Source organism: Mesoplodon mirus, assembly GCF_964341445.2.
Source record: "Mesoplodon mirus genome assembly, chromosome: 3".
NCBI classification, from domain to species: domain Eukaryota; kingdom Metazoa; phylum Chordata; class Mammalia; order Artiodactyla; family Ziphiidae; genus Mesoplodon; species Mesoplodon mirus.
In genome coordinates, this window is record NC_138978.1 from 15,380,969 (window position 1) to 15,393,535 (window position 12,567).

Genomic DNA, 12,567 nt, shown 5'->3' on the forward strand with positions numbered 1-12,567 from the left:
GGAAGGGAAGGGGGATGGAAGGAAAGGAAGGAAGGAGGGAGGGAAGGAGGAAGAGAAAGAGAGAGAGAGAAAGAGAGAGAGAGAGAGAGAGCACCTTAACTAATACATGAGCTGCAACCTGGGGAATATGGGTGTAACTGGATTCTAAAGATGCTAGGTCCAGGAGGAAGGGAGATTGCATTCGACTTGGCAGAATGTCTCAATACAAATGCACATTACAGAGACTTGGGTGTTTTAATGTTCCAGCTGAGAATGGTTCTAACAGCACAGTTGGTTGAATAAAATCTGGACCCCATAGTGGTCTTCATTAAATGACGGTGAGATGACAGAAACTCTTTAGAGTAACAGAGAGGAGGAAATGCAAACATTTGGGCAGGGTGGTTGGGACAGGGCAGGAGTAAGTATACATGTGTTGATTGAGTGAGTGAAGGACTGACTGTCCTGGTTTCTCACTAGGGGCCATTCCTCCAGTGTATTACTAACTGGCTCCCTCACCCCGAGCTCCTCCCCCTCTAACCCCTTAGCCCTCAGAGTGAGACACAGGGCCCGTCACCATCTCCGAAGTCTCGGCCTAAACCTCATCCACCCCCTACCCTAAAGTCTTCCCAAAGCTCAGTCACTACTTACACATGGGCTACCTTGCATTTTCCCAATAAGGAGATTTTTTTAACTGGTTGGCCAGCTTGTGGATATAAACTTGAAGCGCTGTAGATAAACTGACAAATATATCTATTTATACAATTTAGTTTATCAGTTTGATTATAAACAGCTTAAAAATCATGAATTATATAACAGTGTATTAATTTATAAAGGCTACTTTTTTTTTTCTCTGCTCACTTTTCATGTAATGATTTCCTTTATTCTTCACAGACATCCTCGGTACACATCCTTGACATACACTTTTAAATTCCTTTTCATTTTGAAAACTTTGTAAAGTACACAAGAGTAGTGAAAATAATGAAATATTTTCTATACCCGTATTACCCATATTCAACAGTTAACTTTTGCTAAATGTACTTAGGATAGCTTTCCTTTCTTTCTTTTTTTTTGGCTGCACTGTGAGGCACGCAGATCTTAGTTCTCCCCACTGACCAGGGATGGAACCCGTGCACCCTGCAATGGGAGTGCGGAGTCTTAACCACTGGACCGCCAAGGAAGTCCCTATCCTTCCTTCCTTTCTTTCTTTTTTTTTAAATTTATTTAATTTATTTGTTTTTGGCTGCGTTGGGTCTTTGTTGCTGTGCGCGGGCTTTCTCTAGTTGCGGCGAGTGGGGGCTACTCTTCGTTGCGGTGCACAGGCTTCTCATTGCGGTGGCTTCTCTTGTTGTGGAGCACGGGCTCCAGTAGTTGTGGCACATGGGCTCAGTAGTTGTGGCTTGCGGGCTCTAGAGCATAGGCTCAGTAGTTGTGGCCCACGGTCTTAGTTGCTCCGCGGCATATGGGATCTTCCCAGACCAGGGCTCGAACCCGTGTCCCCTGCATTGGCAGGCGGATCCTTAACCACTGTGCCACCAGGGAAGTCCCTGTCGCATCTCTTTCTAACCCAGCCGGGAGAAGGTCTCCAATTATAAGGACTAGTGTGATTAGATTGAACTCACTCAGATAATCCAGATCAATATCCCTATCTCAAAGTCCACACCTCTGATAAATATATATATTTAAATAAATATATATTTGGTCTTCTGGTTCCTGGCACAGAGCTCCTAACAGCCTTGAGATTTCCCAAGTCAGAAGCGTGAAAAGGGTGTCTTTTGTTATGTAAATGAGGCGACTTTTGGAAAGCCCCTGTGTCACCTAAGAATGTGGGCAGGAGAACCAACCACGTGATTAGAGGGTTGGAACTGTCAGTCCCACCAACCCCCTGACCTCTTGTGATGTGAGCCGGGCTGGAGAATGATGGCCACCAAAGGCCAGTGATTTAATCAGTTGTGCCTATGTAACAAACCTCCATTAAAACCCAAAAGAACAGGGTTTGGAGAGCTTCTGGGTTGGTGAACACGTGGAGATTGAGGAAAAGTGGCGCTCTCAGACAGTGTGGAGGCTCCTAGCCCTGCGTACGTACCTCGCCTGTGCATCTCTTCCATCTGGCTGTTCCTGAGTTATATTCTTTTATAACAAACTAGTAATCTAGTAAGTAAAATGTTTCTCTGTGATCTGCTCTAGCAAACTAATCGAATCTAAGGACTAATCTAATCCCCCTACAGTGGGACTCTCCCATCTGTAGGTCAGAAGCACAGGTGACAACCAGGACTTGTGATTGATGTCTGTGACAGGGGCAGTCTTGTAGGACTGAACTCTTAGCCTGTGAGATATGAAGCTATCTCCAGGTAGGTAATGTCAGAAATGAATTAATTGGTTGGTAATGTGGAACAAAACAAAACAAAACACATCAGAACTGGTGTCAGAATTGGAATACCCTTAATCACACCTGCAAAGACGCTTTTGCTGTGTAAGGTAACATTTTTCACAGGTTCTGGGGATCAAGGCATGGACATCTTTGGGGTACCATCTTCTACCATACATAGTTATTTATTTATAGTAGTACTACTGTTTCTGTTTAATGAAGCCATACCAAGTTTCCTCTTGCAGACAAAGAATGTCACCTGCCATAACAGTAAACAAAGGATGTTGCAGCCATCAAGCCACCAGTCAATGCAGCCACCCCAACGGTGCAACCTGAAGGGATTCAGGATGGAGAAAAACAGGATGCTGGCCCTAGGTAAGGTGGAGCCCTCATGATGGGTTTAGTGCCCTTGTAAAAGGGACCCCAGAGAGCTTTCTTGCACTTTCTGTGAGGTGAAGACACAGTGGAAAGACAGCCATCTATAAACCAGTAGGCAGGTCCTTACCAAACACTAAAATCTATAGGTGCCTTGATCTCAGACTTCCCAGCACCCGGAACCGTGAGAAACAAATGTCTGTGGTTTAACTCCCCTAGTCTATTACTGCTCGAACCGACTAAGACATGGACATATTGTCAGTAGTATTCCATATAGTTCTTAGGTAGGAAAGAAACAAAACTAAAAACAACTAAAAACTGGGAATGCAGCCAGAGAATGACCGAGGTTTGGGAAACTGAGGCCTGAATGAGAAGGTTCCAAGGCTTGTCTCAAGTGAGGAAGCAGCTGGAGTTGGAGGAAACAGCATCTGTTTGGTAGAAGGCCTACCTCCCAGTGACCCGACAGCAATCCTGTTGACATAACCCCGTTGATCAAAGCAATCCCGCAACTGCTCCAAGCCAGTTCCTGTGGCTCGTGGTGGAATTCACTCAGCAGATCCGGAGCTGGTAAGTATAAAAGTCTGGTCCTCGGGTGGGAGCTGCATCCTGGAAAAGGCTGCTGACAACGGCTCCCTCTGCCAGTGCTAAGCCAGGCGCTATGGAATCAGTAACAGTCCCAACAGAAGACCCCAGAGACCTGAGAGCCTGCCCTAAAGTCAGGGGCCTGGAGACGGCCCTGGAGACTAGCTCAGGTAAGAGGTGGCAGAGGGTGCCTCAGCCCTGCAGCTGAGGGGGGCTGGGCAGGCTGGTGGGGGGGCTGGCAGCAGAGGGCTGACACCCTCCCCTCCGGGGCCGCCAGGATTCTCAAGCCATGGGTGGGCTTCATTTACAGTTGAACATTGAACAACTTGGGGGTTAAAGGCGCTGACCCTCCACGCAGTAGAAAATCCGCCTATAACTACAATTAGCCCTTCGTATCTGAGGTTCCACATTCACAGATTCAGCCTACTACGGATTGTGTAGTAATTGGTACTTATTGAAAAAAATCTGCATATAAGTGGACCTGCAGTTCAAACCCATGTTGTTCAAGGATCGACTGTATTTCCTGTGTTCACTAACCTACCAGCCGAGAAGCTTCCTTCTGAAGCCTGTGTCATAGTGAAGAGCACGTAGTTAAAGAGGATGGATTTGTTTATTATTTGAGTAACTTGAAACGTTACTTTTCTAAGAGCACAGACTTTGGATTCAGAGAGACGTGCTCTGGCACTTGCTTCATTGATAAATCGATTGATTGGTTCTTGGCTTCTCCCCGTTTGGTGGGGTGGACGGAGCAGGGATCCCCAGGGCAGAGGGGACCGACAGACAAGATTATGGGTGGGGAAGGAAGAAGAACAGCATGATGTTCCCTGAGGACCACCAACATCTGTACAAGCTGACCCTCAGTTTCCTCACCTGTAGAAGGTGGCCGGGGCTCTCCTCTTGCTACTCACTACAGTGTAGTCCGTGGACCAGCAGCACCGGCATTCCCTGGGAGCTTGTTAGAAATGCAGACCCTCAGGCTCCACCCCAGACCCGCTCGCTGTACCAGAATCTGCATGTTAACAAGATGCTCAGGCAGCTCGTGGGCACAGTGTGGTTGAGAGGCTCTGATGCAGTGGCCTCCATGTTCCTGGAAGGCAGAGAGCTGATAGGGGGAAGCCAGGTTTAAACTCAGGTCTCCCCAGGGCTGAAATCCATGCTCTTAGGCCCCACTGTCTTCCCATCTTTGTGCGTCAACTAACACACAGTTCAATCCCTGTTAAGGGAACTCTACTCAGTATTCTGTAATAACCTATATGGGAAAAGAATCCGAAAAAGAATGTATGTATGCATATGTATAACTGAATCACTGTGCTGTACACCTGAAACTAACACAACATGATAAATCAACTACACTCCAATATAAAATAAAAATTAAATTAAAAAAAATCCCTGTTGAATGAATGAACAAGTGAATGAACACATGAATTAATGGAACCATATCCCTTTCAGTGCTAACACAAATCTTTGGTCTTTTCCTTCCTTCTAGGTGGAAAGCCGGCCCGCCATCAGAAGGCCATCCCCAAAGCTCACCTAACTTTCGTCATCGACTGTACTCGTGGGAAACAGATCTCCCTGGCAGCACTCCCAGGGCCACCCCGTGTCCCTAGTCCCAACCTAGGACCTGTCATCCCTCCGATGAAGACTTACATCTTGTTATGTGGGGAAAACCGGCCCCCCCGTATAAATCAGGAGGCTCCCCTAGGTGGGGGAGGCCTTGCCCAGACCAGGGGCCCCCTGCCACCCTGCAGAGAGACTACGGCCCCAGATTCCTCTCCAACCAGCCCACCCTGCCTCCAGGGGGCTCCTGAAGCCAAGGGGGGCCCTGTGAAGACCGTGTCCTCGAGGTCTTCAGCTTGGGGGACGGTCATAGTCTCGCTCAAAGCCCTCTCCTCATGTGTCTGTGCGCAGGCTGATTAACTGGATGAGCCTGGCCAAGGGAAGAAAGGGCTGGCAACCCAAGCTTCAGAGTTCAGCAGATGCAGTTCCCAGGGGTTCACTCCCTCTTCCCCAGCCAAGCAGAAGTCTTTTGTGCCTGAGCCAGGAAAGGAGCGTTAGATCCTTAAAGGACATCTGAAACAGCCACGAGTATCCTACTTCTCCATCCTCTCCATCTTTGTTCGCCTTTCAGCGGAAGCAGGATAAGGCAACGCCACACAGAAAGAGACTAATTCACTAACACAGCAAGTTCTGAAGGAGCATCTCCCGCATGCCAGGCCCTGCAAAGTGCTAAAGAAGATGCTACAGCTTTCTTGGAGCTTGGACTCTTGGGGGTGGGGAAGAAAGGTTAAACAAGCTAATAAAGATGATTTTGAACAGTGTAATGAGTACTGTGTAGAAACTGAAACAGGGTGCTGGGATGGAAAATGATGGGGCAAAGAGCTTTTCTGATACACTGATTGGGAAAGGCCTCTCTGAGTGGGTAACAAAGTATGATCTAGAAGATGAGAAGGAGCCAGCACTGCGAGCCATCCTCCCTAGGGTCACCTGGTTGGCATCTCATCCCAGAGCAAGAGTCAGAACCTCCCAGCACAATGGGCAGGGATAGCACATTGCCTGCTGTCAGCTCACGTGCAAGTGTGTAGGTCGCTAGGGATCACCCGGAGGGCACAGGACTCAGGATGGGAGAATCAAGGGCCCAGGTGGGATGGGAAGTAAGGGGAACTGGCTTCTCAAGAGGGGGCAGAAGTGCTCAGAAAGGGAATGGAGTATCATGTTTGAATGAATGAACATAAGAGATATGATTTATTGAGCTGCATACCAGGCTTATACTGCCCTCTAGGGATACAGAAAAGGGGGCTGGGGGCTTTGTCCCTAACCCGCAGGGCAGTCCTGTCCTCAGCAGCAAGTGGGGGTTGCTGTGAGGGGAGGTGTAGGTCTAAGAGATGCACAGAGCTGTGTGAGATTCATCTGAGGAAGAGTGTCTCAAGGCTCTTGGATTAACATTGCTGAATGTTCATTTATTCAATGACGGTTTTACTAGGTTCCTACAAACACTAGTGGCTAACATGTACTGACCATTTGGTCTGTGCCAGGGATGTGACATCCTCCAAGTGTCAGTACCGGGAAGCACTGTTTTGTACCCATTTCACAGATTAGAGAATCAAGGCACAGAGAGGTTGAGGAATGCACTCAAGGTCTCATAGACTGGTGCAGTTGGGATTCGAAAACAAGCCAGCCTGGTGCTCAATTTCTTGCTCTTAACCATAGAGCAGATGGCCTCTCATCCTTGGCAGGGTCTCTTCTAAACAGAGGGGATCTAGAGAGAGCAGACCCTGTCCTCAACGAGCTCACAGCCTGGTGGGGGAGGCAAGAAGAAGGTGACTATTGCAATAGCTTCTGGTAAGTGCAACAGTAAAGGCACAGAGAATGATGTTGGTGCTGGAGGAGGATGCCCAGTCCATTAGGGAGAGGAGATCAAGGAGGGCTTCCTGCAGGAAGTGGCATCTAAACTAAAATCTGACCAGTGAGTGAGTCATACAAAGGCAAGGGGGCCAGGGTGGGGAGTGTTCCAAGGAGAAGGACCAAAGTTATTCAGTCTGGCTGGAGTATTCATTCACTCACCAAGTATTTGTTGGGCACCCACTGTGTGCTAATCTCTGGGCTAGACCCTGGGATGGAGCAGTGATAGACAGACAAGGCCCTGCCATGAAGGAGCTTATCCTCCAGCTGGGGGAGACAATGCATGTACACACTCAAAACAGAGAGGCCAGAGAAGTGACAGGGACCATATCATGTGAGGCCTTGCAAGCCATGATGAGGTCTTTGTTTTTTGTTTGTTTGTTGTTTTTGGGCAGCGCTGCATGGCTTGGCTTGGCTTGTGGGATCTTAATTCCCCGAACAGGGACCGAACCTGGGTCCCCCGCAGTGAGAGCACGGAGTCCTAACCACTGGACCGCCAGGAATTCCCGAGGTCTTTTGTTTGTTTGTTTGTTTGTTTTGTTTTTGCGGTACGTGGGCCTCTCACTGTTGTGGCCTCTCCCGTTGGCGGAGCACAGGCTCCGGACACGCAGGCTCAGCAGCCATGGCTCACGGGCCCAGTCGCTCCGCGGCATGTGGGATCTTCCCGGACCAGGGCACGAACCCGCGTCCCCTGCATCGACAGGCGGACTCAACCACTGCGCCACCAGGGAAGCCCCCGAGGTCTTTTTATTTTATTCTGAGATGGAGATCATTGGAAATTGTGAGCAGAAAGCAACATTACCTACCTTTAAAAAAAATTCCTTAGCTCTTGTACTGGGATAGGAAGGCAAGGGAGGAAGCTGAGGAGGCTGCACCTTAATCCAGGCAAAGGGGGTGATAGTCTGGATTAGGGAGGTGGTGAGAGAATAGTCTGGATCACATATACCCCCTCCTCTTTCCTCCCCTTGCTGAGAATCACTGGACTAGAAAAGCGCAAAGACGTCGCTGCAAAGGGAGTTTGAGACCCACAAGGAAAAGTGTGCGGCTGCAGGTCTAGCTTTGCGCCAGAAGGTGTCGCCCTATCATCAGAATGGAGGCACAACCCCCTGGTCTGGGTGGGGAGGGCGGGAACCTGCGCGCTGAGGGGCCGGCGCCATGGGGCCAGCCATCTGGTGGGGTCAAGTTTTCAGAAGCCAGACTTTCATTCTAACCAGAATCCCTCTCATTTAGAAAAATAACTACTGATATTTTTATATGCACCACATGCCACCTCAGTTCTTCTCACACTAGACCCATGAGGTGGGTATAATTTTTGTTGCCATTTTACAGGTGAAGAAACTGAGGCACAGAGAGATGAAATGATTTGCCCAAGGTCACCAACTAGAAAGAGGCAGAGCCCAAATCCCAATCCCAGGCAGTGTGACTATGTAGTCATAGCATCCTAACCCTGTACTATGCTGTAGCTGCTCTGTTCATGTGTGTCGAATGAGTGAAGGAAGGAAGAATGAACATTCTCCAAGGACCCAGCCTAGGGCCTGGCAGTGTGTAGGGAGTGTTTGGGGGTCGAACACGTGAGTGAGGCCCTCACTGAGCTGGGGGCACACGGGTGCAGGAGAACAGCTCAGTCTCTTCACCACAGTCCTGTGAGGGGCTGTCCCATTTTACACATGTGGAAACTGAGGCTCGGGTAGGTTAAGCAACTGGCCCAAGGTCACACAGATAGGAAGTGGCAGAGCCAGGGTTGAAATGGAGGTAGTTCGCCCTCCGAGCTTTACCTACCCACAATACTGCAGGAACTTACTGAAAAGCTGTTGAGAGAATGAATCAACAAAGAGACGAAAGACTTTACTGAACCAGTGAGTGGAATGTGTGCATCAGTGAATGTGTTTCCAGGTTGGCAGTTATGCCTAATCAGGACTGTGTCCCCCGTGCCCTAAAAGTGCCTGGTACATAATAGGTGGTCAAGAATTGTGTGGGAAGGAAAGAAGTAAGGAAGGGAGGGAGGGAGGGAGGAAGGAAAGAAGGAAGGAAGGAAGGAGGGGGAGGAAGGAAGGAAGGAGGGAAGGAAGGAAGGAGGGAAGGAAGGAAGGAGGGGGAGGAAGGAAGGAAGAAAGGAAGGAAGGAGGGGGAGGAAGGAAGGAAGGAGGGGAGGAAGGAAGGAAGGAGGGGAGGAAGGAAGGAAGGAAGGAGGGGAGGAAGGAGGGGGAGGAAGGAAGGAAGGAAGGAGGGGAGGGAGGAAGGAAGGAAGGAAGGAGGGGGAGGAAGGAAGGAAGGAAGGAGGGGAGGAAGGAAGGAAGGAAGGAAGGAGGGGGAGGAAGGAAGGAGGGAAGGAAGGAAGGAAGGAAGGAAGGGGGGGATGAAGGGGCAGATTTGCTGTCCTGCTCTCTCCTCTCTGGCTCCCTGGGGCCAGCAGCCTCGCTTTGTGCCCTTCAGGGAGGCACTTCAGAGGCCCCCTACCCAGTCTAGCAGCCCTCAGGCTCCCATGGGAGGTTGACCCTGGGTCCAGGCCCTGGAGGGCCTCAGAGCTCACGACTGGCCTGGCTGGCTGCCCAGGGTGAGCCCCAGGCCAGCTGTGCTGACTGTAAACAACACCTCCTCCCCTGCCCAGAGGCTCCTGCTTCAGGCACCAACCTAGCAGACTCAAGTCACCATGCCCCTCAGGACCCTCTCTTGTTTGAGGGCAGAGCCAGAGGGTGGCAGCTTGGTTTTCCCTGTTCAGAAAACAAGCACAGAGATTTTCACAGGAGCTTAGCATTTATTGAGCTTATACTAAAACACCATCTCTCTCTGGTTGCTCACAGCAGCCCTGGGAGGGGGTTACCTGATTTTTGTTTATGATGAGAAATTAAGGCTTCCAGGTGCTTTTCTCCCCCCATCTCTACCCCCAGGGCCCAGACAGGTCTTCTGAGAGGACCCTGGGGAACCTACCTTTTAGCTCCACCTCACCTGCTTTTCCTGGAGAGAAGACCCCGGTACAGGGCAGCTCCTCTGCCCTACCAGCCCAAGTCTTGGTCTTTTTTTTTTTTTTTTGGTTGCACCAGGTCTTAGTTGCAGCAGGCAGGCTCCTTAGTTGTGGCAGGAGGTCTTCCTTAGTTGCAGTAGGAGGGCTCCTTAGTTGTGGCTCACGGGCTACTTAGTCACATCACGAGAACTCTTAGTTGTGGCATGCATGTGGGATCCAGTTCCCTGACCAGGGATTGAAACTGGGCCCCCTGCAGTGGGAGCACAGAGTCTTAACCACTGTGCCGCCAGGGAGGTCCCCCAAGTCTTGGTCTTGATGGAGCCAGAGACAGGGTGGGTGAACAGGGGGTGTCAGGATCCAAATCTAAATGAAATAACAGGGCTCTAAATGAGCCCTTCTGGGCATTTTCAATGCATGGCATATGTGGGCTAGAGTCAACCACCATGTGCCAAGCCCCTTAAGTGAATTACAGAACAACCATCGCAGGTAGATCCTATTAAGCACCATTTTATGGTGCAACAGAGGCACAGAGAGGTTAAGTTACTTACTCAAGATCACAAAGCTCAGAAGCAGCAGAGTCAAGATTTGAAGCCAGGTGCTGTGACTCCAGAGTCCGCAATTGACCCTCCACCCTTTACTGAGGCTTCTTAGCTTTTTAAAAAATTCTACAAACACTTACTTAGCTCCTTTCCCATGCCAGGCTTGGGAGCAAGAGGGCAGAATAAGGCATCTTCTGCCATGGCAGACCTGGGATCCAAGGCACACTGGGAAGAGGATGGGGGCAGGCGGGAGATGGAGGGGTACAATGTTGGAGGCGGGTCAGGGAAGGATGGTCTGGGGATGGGGGGGTTGGTCTGGTAGAGAAGCTCTGGCCTGAAGTTCTAGAGTCCTGGATCTTCACCTCATCTCTGCCACTGACTTGCTGTGTGACCCTGGGCAAGATCTTACCCCTCCCTGAGCCTAGGTCCCACCATCAAACCATGAGGAGTTTGGAATGACTCCCAGAGGACACAGGGCTGGCCAACCAAGCCTCAGGGTCTGCCCTCACTCCCAGGCATGTGCTCCTTTCATCTGAATTTGAGCTTCTTTTAAAGACAAGTTTTGGACCTAGGGTTCTTTGGGCTCTGTCTGTGACTCTGAGCGGGTAGCTCTGGAAGGCTTTCTGGAGGAGGAGGCTTTGGGCCTGGGCTAGGACTTTGAAAGTGATGGAACCTCCTAAGTCCTCCACACCCCTCTGGCACCACCTGACCTGGACCTTCTTGCAGGTCTCTAGCCCTAGAAGGCTGCATCTTTTCAACCACCTCGGCCTCCTGCCCACCCCCCACTCCAAAAGCTCTAAGATGTAGGAGTTCCCCTTCCCTATACAGGAAGGGACCAGGGGAGCTGCCTCGGTCCTTTGGTGGTGGGGGACTGATCTGGGGTGACCCAGCAGAGGACCTTCTAGAGTCACAATGATTCAAATTCCAGCCATACCACTTCCAAGCTGGGTGACCTTGGGCCAGTTGCTTGGGAGTACCTTGCGTTTGCGATTGTTGTGGGGATGAGCACGTGTTTGGCACACACTAGGTGCTCAATGGATGGGGCTGCTACAATTCTTCTTCACGGGGCGGGGGCGGGGCCCAGGGCCCGCAGCCAGGCCTATATTTAGCCTAGAAAGTGTGGGGGGCCAGTGGAGACAAAGCGTGGCGGTCAGCCCAGGCGCCAGGGGGCGGAGTCAGCGAAGGAAAGCCTGCAGTCCCCACGTCCCCGCCCTCCTCTTCCGTAGGGTCACCTTGGCAGGAGGGCACCTTCACTCTAGATGTGCCCAGTCCCCAGCGGCCGCTCTGTCCGCGGCGCAGCCCTCATCCTCTAAAACCGGGATCTGGGGAGGGGCTGCTGGGGCCTGCGGGGTGGGGAGTATTCGGCCCCACTGGTGACTTAAGGAAATGCCCCCTTTCCCAGCCCAGCTTCCTGCCAGCTCGGCCCAGGGAGGGACGCCGCTGGGGTCGGGACGCCAAGGTGAGCCTGACCCCAAGTGGGGGTCGAGGGAGGGGGAAAGCTGGTCCGGCTCCTCCCCCCAACTCCTCGCCGATGAGTGTCGGGCTGCAAATAGCCCAGTGGAATCAGTGAGTCACAGAGGCTGGAAATACCGCGCCCCCGCTTCCCTCCCCTCCTCCTGTCTGCACCGAGCTGCGTGGAGGAGCTCCGCGGAGGAACCGTGATTTCAGTAGCGCCTGGGGGTGTGTGTGTGAGTCCTTCCAAAGGGTACTCAGACTCCCTGAACCAGTCAGCTTCCCCGCCAGGTTTCAGCCGGGCTATGCCCCGGGGCTGTGTGACCCTAGGCTAGTCACTCGGCCTCTCTGGTCCTCAGAACCCATCTGGTACGAGATAAGCTTCAAGAGCCACCCAGTGCAGCTGGCCCAACTCTGGTGTCCCTGTGCCTGGGACAGTGCCTGGCAGGTAGTAGCAGGGGCTGGCAGTTGGAAGAGAAGGCGATGCAAGGTTTTTCAGAGAAATAATTCCCGGATTATTGCCCTGGTGGGCCTGGGAGCCGAAGGAGGAGGCGAAGGACACCCACATTTCTGTGAGGTCTTGAACTTTGCTTGAGCTACCACCCCTGCCCCCAGATCTCAAGGAAGGTGTGTCTGTTCATCCCCAGCCTTCGCACACTGCTGCCGCCAGCCCCACCCCAAGTTTGAGAACTTCAGACGGGTGATCTCCAGAGGTCCATGATTCTGTTGTTTATTGTGTGTGCAGGGTACAATGCCAGAACCCTCCTCTCCCGCCCCCAGTCATTTCCTAAGGGCCCCAGAATGGCAGGGGTGAGAGGGCACCTTACAGCACACTGACCAAAGAGGTGCAGAGGGCCGAGGCTGGCCTTGCCACTTGCTCCAGGGGCCCCGACTAACTGGGAACCACCCTTACC

At 51.5% G+C, this 12,567-nt stretch overlaps 1 protein-coding gene across 1 annotated transcript; it reads left to right on the plus strand.

Moving 5' to 3' along the window:
* Nucleotides 1–3,364: 3,364 nt before the first annotated feature.
* SRARP (steroid receptor associated and regulated protein) lies at nt 3,365–5,260 on the plus strand. The gene is made up of 2 exons (XM_082615207.1): nt 3,365–3,471; nt 4,788–5,260. The coding sequence occupies exons 1-2, from the start codon at nt 3,378–3,380 to the stop codon at nt 5,216–5,218; spliced, it is 525 nt and encodes a 174-aa protein (XP_082471333.1). The 5' UTR covers nt 3,365–3,377; the 3' UTR covers nt 5,219–5,260.
* Nucleotides 5,261–12,567: the final 7,307 nt, after the last annotated feature.